The sequence below is a fragment of the Phascolarctos cinereus genome, unplaced genomic scaffold (genome assembly GCF_003287225.1).
Source record: "Phascolarctos cinereus isolate Bilbo 61053 unplaced genomic scaffold, phaCin_HiC Scaffold_3;HRSCAF=262, whole genome shotgun sequence".
NCBI classification, from domain to species: Eukaryota; Metazoa; Chordata; class Mammalia; order Diprotodontia; family Phascolarctidae; genus Phascolarctos; species Phascolarctos cinereus.
In genome coordinates this window covers 89,544,263-89,562,952 of record NW_027555736.1, presented here as the reverse complement: position 1 = coordinate 89,562,952, position 18,690 = coordinate 89,544,263, and the positions used below count along the sequence as shown (strand labels likewise).

At 42.3% G+C, this 18,690-nt stretch overlaps 1 protein-coding gene across 5 annotated transcripts in view; it reads left to right on the top strand.

The window, feature by feature from the left end:
• Positions 1 to 18,690, top strand: part of GRK5 (G protein-coupled receptor kinase 5) — a 185,953-nt gene that overhangs the window by 148,444 nt on the left and 18,819 nt on the right. For all 5 annotated transcript variants that reach the window (XR_013485242.1, XM_020988207.2, XM_078151031.1 and 2 more), the window contains 3 exons: positions 146 to 183; positions 3,403 to 3,492; positions 5,783 to 5,991. Coding sequence is in view for 4 of the 5 variants with exons in the window: in XM_020988207.2 (XP_020843866.2) it covers positions 146 to 183; positions 3,403 to 3,492; positions 5,783 to 5,991 (337 nt within the window). In the remaining variant the exon portion in view is untranslated. The remainder of the gene's footprint in view (positions 1 to 145; positions 184 to 3,402; positions 3,493 to 5,782; positions 5,992 to 18,690) is intronic.

Here is an 18,690-nt window from a genome sequence, read left to right as displayed (position 1 = left end):
TGCTTTGTCTTCACCAAGTCCTGGTTGATCCAAATAGGGTACAGCTGGGTTATCATACCTACATAGCCAGGCTTGCCTGGGACTCTGACGTGCTTCTGCCCTCCAAAATGCCCTCCCTCAAATGCCTCTTATCTTTCCCTTTCAGGGATCTGAAACCAGAAAATATCCTGTTAGACGATTACGGTAAGTCAGGGAGTGGCTCTGGGAGATTCTTTCCCTCTCTGGTAGTTTTGTGGCCCAAAGAGCTTTAGAGAGAAGGAGGTTTCACAGGTTTGACTTACACTGATTGGGAGGCTTTGGTGACCTGTCATCCTAGAATTCTGCTGGGTATCTTGTACTAGATGAACAACTAGCACTGGAAAAAGACCCTCTCCCCCGTCGTCCCTTCCACACACACATGCACACACACACACACACACACACACACACACACACAGAGATTCTTATTTGCAAATAAAAGTTCTAGTCTTATTTCAATTTCATTGTTGTTGTTGTCCCTTGCAATATGTCAAGGACCCATGATGTTATTGATACGGGCACCTCTGCTGCCTTTGAGATCACAACTAGTCTATAACTTATAGTCTTAGACAGTTCTTGAGGCTCAGAGAAGTTGCCTTGTCCATAGTCATATAGCTGGTGAGTATCAGAGATAGATTTGAATTCTTATCTTCCTGACTCCAATTCTATCCACTCTACCATAATGCTCCTTAATATTAATGATGATAATTGACAATTTAAATTCTTTATCTCTGAGGGCCAAATAATGCCTTGTATCTGTATTGTATATTGAGCTTTTTAAAAATTAATTTAAGAAAAAATTAACAAGCATTTATTTTCTTTTCTTATGACCTCCTACCCTCACCCATTCAGAAAGGGGGGAAAGAGCCCTTGTAACAAATATTTATAGTCAAGCAAAACAAATTCTGACATTGACCATGTCCAATAATCTGTTTCATTCTGCAAATTGAGTCTGTCTCCTTCCTACCAAGAGGTAGGCGGCATATGTCTTCATTGTTCCTTTGGAATCACAGTTGATAATTTTGCTTTATAATTTTCAAAACTCTTCTAGGTATATTATCTCATTAGATCCTAACAATAGCCCTCTTTGGTGAGTAAGTTAGTTATTCTCCCCATTTGGCAGATGAAAAACTGAGGCCCAGAGAGACCTCCATGAGGTCACTCAGTGAATCTGGTTGAAGATAGCCCTAGAACCCATCTCTACTGCCCATCAGCAGGGATAGACCAAGTTTGACTATTCCAGTATTAGATCTTAGGCCTGAGTGGGAAGAAGAGCCAAAAGGAAGGAGAAAAGTAGTGAAAGGATCAGCAGTTAACTTTAAGATTTCAGCATCATCCGTAGAAAGAGGAAGGACTTTTCCTGGCCTTAGTCAGTGCTTCATTATTGAGAATTATTCCTATGCTTCCATTACTTCATAACCTAGTTGTCATTTGGTCCATCACCCTCATTTTAAAGGTGGGGAAACTGAGGCTTTAAATGTGTTATGTAATTTTTTCCAAGGTTACTTAGATAGTAAATGATAGAGCTAAGACTCAAACCCAGGCCCTCTGTTCCCAAATCCAGGGTACTTTCTACTATACCATGTTACTTTTTTTATCATTTGCCAAGGTCCCAGTAAACTACTGTGTTGGAAGAAATCTTAAGTCACATGGGCTCCTCTTGCAGATAACACCCACAGGGCATTCTGTTCTTGGCCCCTATTAATCCAGATATTCCCTGCCCATCCCTAGCCTGAGAGTATATTCTCAGACCTGTTAATCTAGCTTTCCAACCTTTATGAGGAAGCCTGGAGGAGAGCTGAGCATTTTTCTGAAAATTCAGGAAGCTCTTTTCAAGAGACTAATCTGGGTTAAACATCACCTTGGTTGGAATTCTCAGAATCAAGCTGTGAGGGTGATCCAGTGCTGTGAAGCGGAAATCCGTGTGATGTGGGAAACTCTCCCTGACCATGGCGGTGTCCGTGTCTGTGGGATCAGGTTGTTGCCAGGACACAGGCTGGGCCCTAGTGGGTTTCAAGAGAGCTAGAAAAAGAGCTTTCTCAGGAGCAAGGTCTTGTCCACGGTTTTTGGTCATTCCTGGGTTATGAGGTCTTCTAATTGGATCTCTCAGACTTTTCCAGTCCAGATGCAAATTTTCCTTTCTTCTCTCTTGAAGAGAAAAAAATAAACAGCCACTCCAAAAAGGGTAGGGGTAGTGGTTGTTACTCAGATCAGTTTATAATTTTTCCCCTTAAGAAAATTGTTATAAAATGTCAGGAAAATTTCACATGTTTCCCATGAAGGAATCTGCCAAACCAAAAATCAGTTCAGTACTTCCTCGAATCATAGAATGTTAGAGGAGGACATGCCCCCCAGCTTCATATGTTTGAGGATTGGTCGTGCAGAAGAGGATGCCTTGACCCACAGAGCAGACAACTATGGGCCAGTGGATAGAAGTTACAGAGGGATGGATTTTGTCTAAGTCCAAAAACTCAACAAACATTTGTTAAATGCATACTATGTACAAGGCACTGTATGAGGTACCTGTTCTAAAGAAAAAACCTTATGATCGGAGCTATCCGGGGTGGAATGGGCTGCCTTGGGCAAAGTCATGACGCTAGAAGTCTTCAAGTGTCGGCTAATTAAGCAGTTTGGGAGATGATGTAGGAAAGGGTCCTTTTCAGATATAGGTTAGCTTGGAAACATAGTTAGAGATGGAACGAGTCTTGGAGGTCATGCAGTCCAGCCCCCTCCTTTGATAGATGAGGAAACTGAAAACCAAAGAGTCTGTTTTTGAGATGTCATAGAAATTGATCCCTGAGATCATCTGTATCCACCCCCTTCTTTTTCAGATAAAGAAACTGAGAGCCCCTAGAGGGGCTAGGATTTGCCCAAGGTCACACAACTACTGAGTGGGGAAGGGGGAGACTAGAAATCCAGCTTCCCGAATCTGAGTACATTGCATTTTCTACTATATAACACCACCTCTGTCCTCAAATTAGCTTGCCCAGATAATTTCCTCAGGCGGGTGGCATCATTCAAACTATATATAGGCCTTTTGGTCTTAAAGACTAATTTTACATTTACATGTGCTTCAGCATTTCAAAGTACTCTCATATTCATCTTCTCATTAAATCTTCACAACCACCATCCTGTGAGGTTGTTAGGACCCTATGGTCATCCCCATTTTTAAGATAAGAAGACTAAGGCACAGAGATTTTATGTGACTCATCTAAGAGCACACAGTCAGTTAAGGGGAGAGCAGGGAATAGGATTTGGTCTCCTCACTTCCAATCTGACAACTTTCCATTAGACTGTGCTGTTTTAAAAGTTACTATTGACCACCTCTTCCCTTTAATGATCTGTATTGAATAAAGTCTCTCACATACTTTTCCTTTTCCTTAGGCCATATCAGAATATCTGATTTGGGTCTAGCTGTGAAGATTCCTGAAGGAGACTTGATTCGGGGCAGGGTAGGAACAGTAGGATATATGGGTAAGTAACCTGATCACCTGTTTCTTCTCTTCACCCTATTTCTTGGAAGGGCAGTGAGCCCCACCCAGAGGAAGCAGTTGGGTAAGAAAGGAGCATTTGGTCATCAGGGTCCTTGGGGATTTTATATAGGGTTAGAGCCAATCTCCCCCTACCATCCCCTCTCTCTTTGCCCTAGCTTCCTCTCTCCTGAAATTGCTGATGAGTCACCCTGGGCCATTAAATCAGGGAGGTTTTCCTGGAAGCGCATAGTACTGAACACCCACTCTTGTTGATGCCTTCAGGAGAAGTAGATTTGCCCTCTGTGGGCATCCATGCCCAAGCCAGAAGTTCCAAACCAACCCATACCTTTGGAGACACAGAGAACAGCCTAATAAATTCTAAGCCATCTGGGGACTCAGGTAGCAGGCCCCAAAAACCTCGCAGGCCTGAAAGCCCTGCTGTTTAAAAACAGCAACAACCAAGAACAACAACATTTACCAAGATGCATAAAAAACCCTCGCACTGTTATGGGTGAGACAGCAGAAGCTGTTATTTGTTGTCATTTTTAATGTAATACCTAAAATCAGTTATTAATTGACTTTAGAGGCAAAATCACTGACTCAGCCATATTGGAAACCTTAATAATGAAAAAGACCACCCTACAAGTACTCAGCAGTACCCCCTGTTGACCACAGTCCACAGACCACTGCCCTAGATGGCCAAGAGGAAGAGCCCAGGCAGAAGTAGCAGGAGAGACTGGGGCTCTGTCTGCTCACTCTGTCTCCCAGAGAGCACTAACCCCACTGGAGGAAAGGTACTTGGCATTCCTCCCAACTCACTGAGTAGTGGAATGGAAGCATTCTTCCCATTAGATCCCCCTGCATCTCTGTATCTTCTGACTATCAGAACTCACAGAGTTTGATGCTGGGCAGAAAATCCATATACTAAGATCTGTGTTAGACTTAGGAATAATATTGTATATGTGTCTACATTCCTCCATCTGCACATTGAAGGATGTTATATATATGCATATGCTGTACATGTTCTATGTATGTCTATGCACATATGCAAGGGGTTTCTGGAGCCAGCACAAACTGTCTCAGGAGAGCCAGTTGTTAAATTCCCAGAATTGTGAGTATTTATTCATTGAAGGCTAGTGGATGGAGCAAATCAGGGCTTGATTTATTCTTTTGTTGATTGTATGGACTTTAAAAAGTGTTGGAGAAAATGTGAATAATGAAGATCAAACTAAAAGTGTCTTGTGCATTTTTTTTCTGGAGAGCTGGTGGTTAAATATTTACCAACACACTCCTATAATGTGTGTGCATATATCTGTGTTTGTACATCCGTATGCCTGGATTTACATGGATAAGTACCTGAATCCATGTGCCTGTGATCACATGTATTTATACCTGTGTCTGTATGGCCACATATCTTTGGTCATTCATATCTATGCATGTGTGTTTTTTGTGGTACACGTGTGTATGGTGTTGGTATTGACATTTTAATTTACATGCATGTATATAACATGCCTTTGCCTCTCCTGTGTATACACACATGTATGTAGTGGTGCTGGCTGCATTTTAATTTACATGTAAGCATGTAATACACCTATGCTGTGCCTATGAGTATAGTGTCAATGCTTGCATTTATTTGAATGGGTATGTGTATGCACCTGTGTCTGTCTGCATACCTGTGTCTCTGTTCACAAGTATGTGGATGTGTTTCTGTTCCCTTGTGTGTTTGCATATACAAGCATTTCGCACCTTTGAACATATATCCATCTGTGAACACAAACATGTGTCTGTTCATGCACGTACATGTACATGTGCATCTGTGCTCATGTCTGGATGTCTGTGCTCCCATGAAAGTGCATCATGTACCAATTTGTGTTCTTGCATGTTTATACATCTGTGAGTCTCTTTTTGCCGTCATATGCACACATACACAGCATGACGTGCTAGATTTGTGTTTTTTGCACCTGTATGATGAATCTATGAGATGCTCTTTATGGGAAAAAAACAAACCATGCCCACTTGAGGACCAAGCCGAGATCAGGAATAGGGGTAAGGTTGTATGCTCTTGTGAAAAGAAACCCACCTTTTATTTTAGTTATGGACTGCTCCGGCTGGAATTTTCCTAAGGAATCCTTTAGGATGCATGTTTTTGGAAATAGTACTATCTTCCATCTTGAGTTCCTGATCGATGAACACGAGAGGGTTCTGGCCTCACTTTGGCAGACATACTCTCTTGTTCTTGTGGTCATCAAGTGGTCCTTTCCAATCCTTTCTCCCTTTTGCTCTTCTTTCAGCTCCAGAGGTCTTGAACAACCAGAGGTATGGTCTGAGTCCAGACTACTGGGGCCTGGGCTGCCTCATTTTTGAGATGATTGCTGGCCAGTCACCCTTCCGAGGGAGGAAAGAGAAAGTGAAGCGTGAAGAGGTAGACAGGAGAGTCCTAGAGACAGAAGAAGTGTACTCTCACAAATTTTCTGATGAAGCCAAGTCAATCTGTAAAATGGTAAGAGCCAAAGCCTTCATTCCTCAAATTCTACCTGCCAGGTACGCTGAAATAAAGGATAAGGCAGAGAAGATCCAGACTGGGCCCAGTCCCACGATCACTCAAACAACAACAAACACTGAAAACTATGCTATATAGGGCACTGTTGGAGACACACAGAAAAGCAAAAGATGCATATGGTCCCTTATGCCTGGATTGGTGGATAAAGTACTGGGCTTGGAGTCAGGAAAACCTGGATTCCAATCTTGCCTCTGGCCTGGGCAACTCCCTTGTATTCCCAGCAAAGTCAGATGGACTGTGAGCTGTGATTTGGCAGGAGTTCCCACGCTGGGTGTTCTTTACACTGGCAAATTACAGGTCCTTCAAGTATTTTATATCATCCCTGCTCTTAAGAAACTTACAGTCTTCTTGTAGAGACAAAGCTAATGTACCTGAAATTAGAGCAAATGTTAGAAAATTAAACCCAGTTAAGTGCTAAATTGTGTGAAACATACTTAGCACAGTGCCTGGCACATAATAGATTTTATATTTATTGAATTAAATGGAAAGAGACATTAATGAGGACTGGGGGAGTTATGAAAGTCTTCCTGGAGGAGGGAAAGGCCCTGAAGGAAGGTATGAAGGCAAGCCAAGAAGACATTCCAGGTGAGCAGAAAACTAGAAGGAAGGTACAGAAACAGGAGCAGTCATGATGTGCTCCTGGAACAGTTGCTGGGCTGTCTGTGAGAACTTTATACTAATGGGACCCCAAACAATGATAGGACAATTTAAAACATTTAGCACAAAGCGAGAGCAATCTGGAATGACTGACAGTTGTCTTATCATGCTGTTGTTTGTTCATGAGAGAAGACAGGTTTTGTCAAGAACCTGCTTTTCATGGAATTTTCTTCTACCCAAGCTGCCCCAAAATTAGAATTCACTAAAGGCAGAGGAGAGCTCTCTTGAGGTCTTTTTCTCTCCCATCTCATTTTTCCCCCTTCCTTCTTCTTCTCTACCAGAGTCACTGGTAGGCTGATCTGTGGGTCAGTATCAGGCCAGCAAGCAATGGCTTAAATTGGTAGTTATACTACACTGGGGGCTTGATATTGTTAACAGCTCAGACAGCCAGTGACAGAAGCCTTGGGAACACTGGTGAAGGGAGGATACGTCTTTTTCCTCTTTCTCCTCTCGCTGATTCGATACAAAAAGAATGTTCCAGGTAATAGTATGGGGAGTCATCCTCTACAAATACCAGAGTGAGAGCAGATACCATAGAATCCTCCATGCCACTTTTAAAGATGGCGGCAGGAGGTCCAAGTTTAGACTTCAGTATCCCCCAACTGAGCAAAGTGTCCTCAACACCCCCAGTTTAGTTAAAGACTTGGGACAGTGAAGAAATTAACCTGACTAAAAAGTAAGGTTCGTATTAATGAATAGTAAGATAAGGTTGCACCAGGAGGATGGGGTCAAAGCCATGAGAAGCCTTGAAGGCCAAGCTGAGGAGCTGTGATTTCATGGAGAAGGAAGGAGAGAACCACCTAATGTTTTGAAGTTGGGAGAACATGATGAGAACATGGAAACCTGCTACACCAAATGGAGAGGACAGGTTACTTGTTTACTGTGGGCCCCTGGGTGGGTGATTTCAGAAATAGGACCTGCCTTCCTGCCCTAGTCAGTTAGTAGCTTCAGACAGCTCAGTGTTTCCTTCCCACGCCTGGCTCTCCGGCTCCCTGGCTTCCTGGGATTTTCACGTTGCTGCCCTGCTCTGGGCCTTCCTCTTTCTAGTGACAGGAACAGCTGTGCTGGCAGCTGGCCACAGCAGGCAGCTCCCTAACTCAGGCCACATGGAGGCAGGAAGGGCCAGAGCCCCGAGCCCTGTTTGTGTTGCCTTGGGAGACTTCCTTTCCCTCCAAACTGCCTGCACCTGGAGATGAATGACGTTTAAAAAGCTGAAATCTTTTGGTGGGGCCTCTTGCCTTTTTTTTTTCATTCTTTTTAATTTTCCCAAATTTTGAGAGAACTTAGAAGGAGAATTCTGAACTTTCTTCTTCCCACTCACAAAATGTCTAAGTTGGAGCAGAGACCCTCCCCCCACCCACCCCCTGCCCCATTTTATAGATGGGGACACTGAGTGCAGTGAAATGGAGGGACTAGCACAAGGTCCTACTCCTAGCACTTGGCACTGCTCACCTCATCCAGACCAGGCTGGGAGTTGAAAGGCTTATCAAGAAACAACCTACTGGGCTTTATTTTTTTTTTTTAAGTATTAGGCTTCTGTTTAATGGAATTATGTAATCTCAAGATGGAAAAGGACTTCACAGGTCATCTCACACAGAAATGCCCTTGACAGCCCCCTAATAAATGGCCAGCCAGCCCCTGCATCAATATTTTCTTTTGCACGCCTGGGTTGTCAAGTCATGGACTATAAGAGGAAATAGTTAAAAACTAGACTTTGGCTGCATTTTATAAATAAAAATTAACTATAGATAGATACATTATTAAAATGTATATGTACATTTATAGCCATTACAAAAACCAGCTGTGATAATAATAGCTGACATTAAAATGGCAATTTATAAAGTGCTTTCCCTATTTTATCTCATTTTAGCCTCACAAAAAAAATTCTGTTAAGGTATATAGTGCAATTATTATTATCCCTATTTTACGGAAGAGAAAACTAAGTCAAAGAGAGGTTAAATGACTTGGTTGGGGTCATGCAACAGAGCCAGAGTTAGAATCCATGCCTGACTCCAAATCCATTGTTCTTTCCACTACACCACCATCTCTCCATCAATACAAGCATGGTCTGCGTACCCAGAGCCTAAGAAACCAGGCTAAGGCCTGGAGGATAGTCATGGCAGATGGTACCAATACAACTTAGGCCACTTACCTGGAAATATAATCACAGACCATGAAATGGGAAGGAACGTCAAAGGCTATCTAGGCTCCCCCTCTACCTAACCAACAATCCCCTTTGAAACATCCCCATTGGTGGCCTTCAGACTACTAGAAGACATTTAGTGAAAGGAAGCCTGCTGAAGTGGGTAGAGTGTTGCATTTATAGCCAGGAAAATCTAGGTTCTAATCCTACCACTGATGCTAGCTGTGTGACCCTGGGTAAGTTAAATATACCTCTCTGAGCCACACACATCTTTAAATGGAGAACTGAGAATAGCTGGTATTTCATAGGGTTGTTGTGAGGATCATATATATGTGTGTATATATACACATACACATATACATATGTGTATATACTATATACATATATACATGTGTGTACATGTGTGTACGTGTGTGTGTATATATAAATATGTCATTGTTCAGTCATTTCAGTCATGTCCAACACTTTATAACCCCATTTGAGGTTTTCTTGGCGAAGATACTAGAGTGGTTTGCCTTTTGTTTTTCTGGCACATTTTACAGATGAGGAAACTGAGGCAAACAGAGTTAAGCGACTTGCCCAAGGTCACACAGCTAATAAGTATCTGAGGTCCGATTTGGACTCAGGTCTTCCTGACTCTAGGCCCAGTGCTTTATCCACTGTGCCAGCTAGCTACAGATAGACAGATGGTTAGGTAGATAGGTAGGTAGATAGACAGATAGATAAAAAAGTACTTTCTAGAGAGCTTTGCATATTTAAAGTGACTTATGCAAGCTGCTGCTGCTTATGATGGTGATGATGATGATGTTGAAGATGTTGAAGTAACTATGGTGTGGTAGAGAGAGCTATCCCCAAAGTCAGGAAAACTTGGGGTCAAGCCCTATCTTGGACATTTATTGGTTTTGTGACCCTGGATAAGTCACATAACTTCTAGGAGATTCTCTAAGATTTTAAGTTACAGAGAAGATGTTGCCCTACCCTGGTAAAGAAAGTTTCCTCATCCAGGAATTCTCTGTATCAGTGGAATCAGAGGTCCTATCCTTATCCCTATTATTGTTATTTTTTAATTATTATTATAATAAATATTATTACTATCATCTCAGTCAGTATATTCCACCTTGGGACAACTCTCATTCTTAAGTTTTCCCTTATATTGCCCAGAAATATGCCTTGAGAACTCATTAAGAGACTCTTAGGGTATTGGGTTATCCCCATACAAAGTCCTGCAAGCTAGGTAGTGTGACTAGTGTGTTCATACTATAATTCATAGCAGAAGAGTGGGAAGAAAAAAGGTATAGTTCAGAGGTACTGGACCCCAACCAATCATGAAGTCACTGGTCACAGCTGGGAAATCAGGGTAGTGGGTCAAGCTAAGTGGTCAGGAAGAAGCCACACCAAGGGAATGGCATACAACTGATGCATGTTGGCAGGAGAACATAAGAGCATCACCCTTCCCTCTCCCCACCAATCCAAGTCCCCTATGCCGCTGTGTGCCAGCTCCTTCCCTTCATCCCTGTCTCATCCCAGCAGCCATGCAGCTTTTACAATTCCTTCTCTCCTCACTCCTACAGCCTCCCACCCCCTACAACACATTCCTGTTGGGATGCCTAGGAGGGGGCCCCAGAATTAAGTTCACATTACTGATGGCTGGTGTTGCAATTTGACTCACTGAATGCTCTAGATTTCTTGGCTTCTTTCCTGTTTGTGACAACTCATAACGGGTCCTTACCTGTTTGTCTTGACCACCTGCACTCAACCTCTTACCTGTTCCTAACCACAGATAACTGTGTATTTCTTACTCTTTTGCCTGGACTGCATGCAACCATGAGCCGTTACTTGTTCCTGACCTGCAAGACTGACATCCCCCTTAAACCTTAGCTCATCTCCTTTTTCATCCTGATCGCTACCTAGTCTAGACAGTCCTGGTCCTTTACATTACCATTCATACTTTTCTGCATCCGTTCACCTTTATGTGACACTGTAGCATTTAGCATCAAGCCATCAAGAGGGAGCAGCAATGGTAGCCATGGCTGAGAAACTTCTAATGTTCGTTTTTAAAATTATTTACTGAACTTGTGTGTGCCTGTCCACTTTGCAGACTCTCTGTAGTAGGCTTTTTGTCCCAGTTTAGCCTCTTTCATCCTACTGACCAGTAGGCCTTTGGGCCACTCTCTCTTAGTATGTCTGTTCAGTGGAGGTATCTTCAATTTGAAGTTAGCCTAGGGGAAACATAATCAGATAAAGCTGATTGGATACAGGGAAAGCTAAGGAAAGAAATATAATCAAAACCAAATTTTAAAATCTTTATTGCTTGAATTATCCTCATTGCTGTTCCCCTCCATTCACAGTTTGTAATACCCCTAGCATCTAATACACTAAATAGGCACTAAGTAAATATTTATTGACTGCATAGACAAGTGAATGATAAGAACTGACCTATCAGAGGTATGTGTTGCTGTAAAGATGCCAACATCCTCAGAAGCAGCGAACAAGGCAAACAGATCTAAGGAAGAGAGTACTGTTGACGGCTCTGCTTTCTAGCATACTCTTCATTCACTTTCTTGAGGCCTTGGCCTTGATCACAGATGTCATTGTGAAAGATCTTGACTGTCAGGATTCCTTTCTTTATATTCAAGGAATGTAGAATTTACACATGATTGTGGAGTTTAAATACAGTTCCATTCATTCACAAGCAGTTTAAATAAATGATTGGAGCTGACAACAGAAATATAAGCCTACTACTAATGGGGCTTATTCTCCAAACTCAGTCAGCTTTCCAGAATGAGGCTCCTCCTCCTCCTCCTCCTCCTCTCTACCTGTCTCAGGGTTCTAAAGGTAAGAAGACTATGTTATGTAGCCCAGTTGCCGGATGTCTAGTGTCTGTTCTGGCTTTTTTGAAATTCACTAGGTCAAACCTGGCCTGTTCCATCTCTGAATCTCATCCACCTCGGATCAGGAAAAAAATGAGCACAAAGGAAGAAAAGAAACAGAGACAACATCGTGCATTAATGACCACATAGGGGCTAGCTGGAGAGAGCAGGTAGCAGGCAGCAAGCCACTGACCTTTCTGCTTCTGCTGCTACTGCTGCCTCTCCTCCCACCTGGAGGCTTCGCCTCGCTCACTACCATGGAAGAAAGCAATGCTTTTTCTGATTTTGCCTTTGGTATGCACACCCGGTTCTAGCTCAGCAGCTAATTAGAAAGCTTTTTGTTGCCTCATAGTAAGCTAAAAGGAAACAGGATATCAGTGCGTGCTCTGAATTGAGGAGGGAAAAGACCCCTCCATCACAAATCTCAGGAAGATCCCCAAACCTCTATGTATATTGGCAGCAGTCAGTTATTTGTATGTGCTCTAGGAACTGAGCCCTCTCAGAAATAGGTTATATTTCCCTGATGAAGAAATAATATAAACATATGTGGGTACTCATAGTCACACATTCTCAACGAAATGTATTTGCTGTCATCCTTAAGGAAATACATCCTAAACAGGAAAGGGGGTGGGAGGGGTGATGGGAAAGAAGGGAATATGCATTTATTAAGCACCAACTATGTGCCAGGCACTGTACTGAGTGTTTACAAATATTATCTTATTTGATCTTTACAACAACCCTGGAAAATAGGTGCTATTATGGCCCCCATTTTACAGTTGAAACTAAGGTGAAATGGCTGGCCAAAGCTAGTAAATACCTTGAGGTTGGATTTGAATTCAGGTCGTCTTGACTCTGGGCCCAGCACTCTATCTACTATGCCATCTAGTTGTCTTCAGCCTAAGTTTTAATCCATAATCAGAATAAAGTTTGTGGGTCTGAGAAAGAAGACCTTTTGCAAGACCTAGATAACTTGGATCAATAGGTCCATTCAGTACCCCCTTATATCTCTCCCCTGCCTTCATCCCCCCTGCCACACCCCACTTTTTGGCTGATTGCCAGATAATTGTAACTTAAATTTCTATAGTTCTATACAACACAGAGAGATGTAGAATCCCTCCTAAACATTTGATAATTAGAAGAAGCTGCCAGTCTGCTTAAAGTGTGAGCTCACCCGGGCCCCAGCTGATATTTAGCCAGGTCCATAATGGTTCAGGGGTGTTGGTTTTAAATAATGACTGAGTCTGAAAGTGACGATCTTATGAGAATTTGTAAATTACTTCATCCAAAAAAAAAGCATCCTTTCACTCACTGGGTCATAGCCCCTCCATACAGCATTTGTACTTCTCAATTAGAGCCCAGAACTTCAAAGATGCAAAAAGCAGCATGATCCGTCTATTTATTTGTGTAATCAAAACCAGATTTCTTTTTTAAGCAGCCGCACCAATTATTTATTTTAATGATTTATTATTAACTTAAAATAGAACAATAATGACATTAAAGTTGCTTAGAAACTATTTACATTGAAGTTAATTTCAACATACAGTAGCATAACTTTTCCATCACTCCTTCTGTCTCCATCAGTATTCTTTCTTTGACTATTCATTCTCATTCACCTTTCCCCAGAGAGTTCTCTGGATTCACAATGACACAGATCCCAAAGCTAGACCGAAGATCTCCATGTTACTCCTCACTCCCCATACTGTCCGTTCTGGGTGGCTTTTAATTGCTTTCCAGCACCTGTTGAAGATGAGAACCTCATCCTTGTTTTCTTGGGACCAGGCCTTGGCAAAATGGGCCAGTGGCCAGGGGACAGGAAGGGACCTCAAGAAATCATCTGATCTTGGCCTTTTGCCAACATCAAGTAAGGCGAGGTGGCATCATCTTCATCTCATAGAGGGAGAGGCTTCAGTGAGTATTCTCCTGTTAGCACCATCTTCTCAAATTCCCGGTGTCTTCATGCTGCCCTCTGGCTGCCCCTTGCTGTAGTATCATCAGCGGACAACAGCATGTAAGTTCTATGGGGTAGAGATTCTGTCTTATCTAGATTTCATATTCCTGGTGTTCTTTGCACACAATATGTACTTGTAAACATTTAATTGAATGTTGGGGCGGCTAGGTGGCGCAGTGGATAGAGCACTGGCCCTGATGTCAAGAGGACCTGAGTTCAAATTTGGCCTCAGACCAAACACTTGACACTTACTAGCTGTGTGACCCTGGACAAGTCACTTAACCCCAATTGCCTAAAAGCAAAAAAAAAAAAACCAAGCAAACCAAAAAACATTTAATTGAATGTCATCCTCCTGACCTCTTCTCTATTAAAAATTGCACCTCCTTCATTCCAGTCTCTATCCTGCTCTCTCACCATGTTAATCAGATAAATGAATGTATTTACTAATGTGTTACTCCTCTGAAACCAGTGTTAACCCAGGGGGAAAAACTAATTAACTTTTATTTGCTTAAGAAAGCCTTTCAAAAGAGACCAGTGGTAGGGATAGAAGGTATTGCAATAAGGCAGTGGGGAAGAGATGTTTTGGACTGGGATATTTTCAGTCCTGTATGGTCCTCTACTCCTAACTTTATATCCAAATGAAACTGGGATAAAACATGTTAAAAACACAAATTGACTTGTTGATGGGATAAATGGGTAGATTCACAGAGAGATAGACAGATAGGAGCCTCAGGAACTTTTAGCATTAGTTGGGAGAAGCCAGTATTTTTCTCCCTCTTGAGCTGATCTCCTGAGTCACTGCCTGGGAGAGTGTCATAGCAGTTCAAGCAAGGGCATGTCAGGTCAAATTGTGCAGACAACCAGTCACTCCTTCTTGGCCTGAGAGAGATTTGGGCATCTGTTGACTTGTGGCTAAGTTCTTTCATTAGTCGTAATCTCTGAGGGCTCCTTTGCAGTTGTACAGGTGACAAGACTGGATTTCTGAGATCTGGGCCAAGAGCCATTATGTGAAAGCACCGCTCCTCCTGTAGCACTGTCTTTGCCCCCATGCTTCTGTCAAATCCCAGTGGGACTGGAGGTTATTGAGTGCCCCGGGGCCCAGCAAGTAGATTTGACAGGCGTGGGATTCACTGGCCCAAGCTGTGAGCACCTGCGGCATAGTTGTACTCTGCTTCCCCCTGCTGGCTTAAATGGACTCTTGGGAAACAAGACTCGGAGAGATCCGGGCAAGTCCCGGGTTGATCCCAGCGGCTGCTGCCCGCCCTTCTCCAAGGTGTCTGAGTAGTCACCCTCCCGGGCCTAAAAACAAACCTATCCCCTTATTTCTTCCTTTCTCTCCATTTGAGGGGCTAGGTTTTGGTTTTCCTGAGGCCTATTTTAACATGAGAGTCAGCCAAATCACCTCCTGAAAAAATTTTGGGACCTGGAGTTTGGAGCTAAAAGACATCAGATTTTGGAAAGCAGAGATTTTACTAAGAAGCCTCTTCTCTCCTCAAATCGCCGAGCATCCTTTTAGATCACCGTAGTCCCCTCCTCTGTTTTTCTTCTCTGATCTGCCTTAATGAAAAAACAGTCACTTCATCTAAAGCAACAGATACAAAAACTAGCCCAAACTAATAGTGGGTTTTGTTGGAAAGGCATGGGCTTTCACTAAATATATTTATTTAACCCCATCAAAATAAGTCAGGAAGATAGTACCGTGGATAGTGCCAGGTCTGGAGTCAGGAAGACCTAGGTTCAAATTTGGCCTGAGACACTTACTAGCTGTGTGACCCCTGACCAAGTCACTCAACCTCTGTTGCCTCAGTTTCTTCATCTGTAAAATGGGGATAATAATAGCACTCATCTTCCAGGGTTGTTGCAAGGATCAAATGAGATAAAGTGTTTGGTACAGAATACTATATAAATTATTATTATTGCTATCGTTGTCATCAAAGGAGTACTTCATTATTCTACTGAGGAGAAGAGTCTCTGATACATTACAGATTGGGCATGGATTTAGACTCATGCCATTTTGAATAAGGAAGCAGCAAGTCAGAAAAACTATTGGAAGTGACCATCAAGGTTCTAAAATGTTTTTTTTAAGTTGAAGGGAATAATGAATATATTTTCTAATTCATGATTTCCAAAGCTGATATTTCTACTTCTTTTATTACCCATAGTGACTGTTTTAAAACTCTTCCAGTCTCCTTAAGCCCCAGACACACTCTTGTACTCCCATACTTGCAGGAGATACCTTTCTTTATTAACTGAGAAGATTGAGGTCACCTGATGGGATCTCCTGAAATTCTCTTCTTATTTCTATTCACATCATCACCTGTTCTCCCCTCCTCTCTGTTCTCAAATGAAAAGGTCTCCCTACTGCAGAGTGAGGCTAATCTTTCTACTTGTGCCCATTTCTTTCTACCTCCTCCAAGTCCTTGCTCCAGGAGTCATCTCAATCCATTCACCTTCATCCTTTCTTTCTCTGCTCAATCCTTTCCCTCCATGTACCAACATTTTCTTTTTTTTTTAAGGCAATTGGGGTTAAGTGACTTGCCCAGGGTCACACAGCTAGTAAGTGTCAAGTGTTTGGTCTGAGGCCAAATTTGAACTCAGGTCCTCCTGACTTCAAGGCCAGTGCTCTATCCACTGCACCACTTAGCTGCCCCCATCTACCAACATTTTCATGACTCTTCAGGCCTTAAAAAAATTGAACTCTTTTCTCCTTCTTCTCCATGCATGTAATTATCCTGTTTAAAGCCCTTCACAGTCTGGTTTCAACTTATCTTTTCAGTCAGTTCATATTGCCCTCTTTCATGTCCTTTGAGTTCCAGCCAAAAAGGACTTTTCTTAGTTGTTCTCTGAACTTAACATTCCATATCTCACTTCCAACCTCTTCACAGAGACTTTCCCCCATGCTACATCCTCAGAACCCTTAAATTCCTTCCAGGTTCAGCTCAGAGACCACCTCCTTCACTAAGCTTTGCCCTCTCTTCTTACACCCCCCCTTTCATTTTCTGTTTTCCAGGTGCTCCTTTTCTCCTCAAATTGTCCATATGTTTTCTTGCCAACATGCCTGTTGTAGCCCCTCTAGAACATGAGAATAGAGAACGTTTCAGTTTTGTCTTTATATCTCCATAGAGTGCCTTGCACATAGTGGGTTCTGAATGAATGTTTGTTGAATTGAATTCAGCTGCAGTCCTCTCTTTCTTCTCCCCTTCACAGCCAAACTTCCGGCAAAAGTTCTTTGAAGTCTGGGCCCCCACTTCCTGAGCACCTATACTCACCTCAACCCATTGCTCTCTGAAAATCACTCTAGCCCACAGCATTTTCTTTCAGCAGCCTTCTTGAATTCTGCAGCCTTTGGCCCTGTAGACTCAGCAGCCCTTCCTCTTCCTCCTCCTTCATACTCTCTACTCGCTGGCAAATGTTTACAGCCTGCACACAGGCCACATCTTTAAGTTTGATCTGCATTAATAACGTTTTCTCTGTCACTTTATTATGTCTAGACTATCAGTAAAACAATAAATCAAACTCTGACTTGTGGTTTGCCAATTTCTGGGGAGTAAATGCTCACACTGAAAATTTAACAATGGGTTTGTTACGGCCAGCTCCAGCACACCCCTGAAGAGCGCACTTCTCTAGTTGTCCCACTTTTCCAGGCCTTCTCTGCCTTTTTCACTGATTCCTAGACCCTTCTCATCCCTAAGTTAGGCTACGTGTTCCCCAAGTTCCCGACCTCAGCCATTTTCGTTTCTCTATATTGAAATCTCCGCCATTCATACAATCTTAATCATCACATCATCGTGAATGCTTCCCATGTCTCTGTCTATGGCCCTGGCCTCTTTCCTGAGTTTCAGTCTCAAACTCTCCACAGGACATCCCCACCTGAATGAAACACTCACTCTCTTTATGTCCTCCCCTCTCCCCCAAAAAGTCACCTCGAGATTACTCAGAAGGCAAACATAAACTGAAATCTGCAGGTAAACTAATCTCTCCCAGACTGTCTCCTAGTCATTATAAGCTACAATGTTTTTAGCTAAACTTAGCATCTCTCCCAATGTATTAGCCCAGTGCTTTGTGTATTGCGGTTACTTAAAAAGTGTTTGCTGTATTTATTGAATTGAAAAAAGACTTCCTCCTACCTTTTGCTCCTATCACCTGCCTTCGTCCAGTTAGTTGCCAAATCCTAGCTAAGCCATCTCTTGATCAATAATCTCCTCCTTTCCATTATTATTGCCACCAATCTAGTATAAACTCCCATTAACTCTCACATGGAAATTTTTAGTAGCCTCCTAACCAGATTCCTTACTTACAGTCTCTTCCCTTCCCAATCCATCCTCTTTTTTCAATTTTCTTTTATTTATTTTTCCAACATTCACTTTTATAAGATTTTGAGATCCAAATTTTTTATCCCTCCTTTCTTCCCCTCCCCTCCCCAAGAAGGCAAGCAATCTGATATAGGCTACGCATGTACAATCATATTAAACCTATTTCTACATTAGTCATGTTGTGAAAGAAGAATCGGAACAAAAGGGAAAAACCACAAGAAAGGAAAAAAAGAGATAAAGTTAGTATTCTTCAATCTGCATTCCAACTCCATAGTTCTTTCTCTGGATGTGGATAGCATTTTCCACAGTGAATCCCTTGACATTATCTTAGATCTTTGCATTGCTGAAAAGAGCTAAGTCTATCAGAGTTGGTCATCACATAATGTTGCTGTTACTGTGTACAATGTTCTGGTTCTGCTCACTTCACTCAGCATCAGTTCCCATTCCATCTTCTATACTACTGCCAGATCAACCTTTCTAATGTCCAATGATCCTCTGATCATGGTTCTCTCTTGCACAAAGCCCTTCATTGCCTCCTCATTGCCTATAGAATTAAGATTGGATTTCTTATCCTGGTATCCAAGGTCCTCTACAATCTGACTACAACCTACTTTGCTAATTTCCTCTCATTCTTTTCTTCCTCATGTTCTCTTTGCTCCAACATAATTGGCATAATTGCCAAAGCCTGGCCACCTTCATTAATATGGT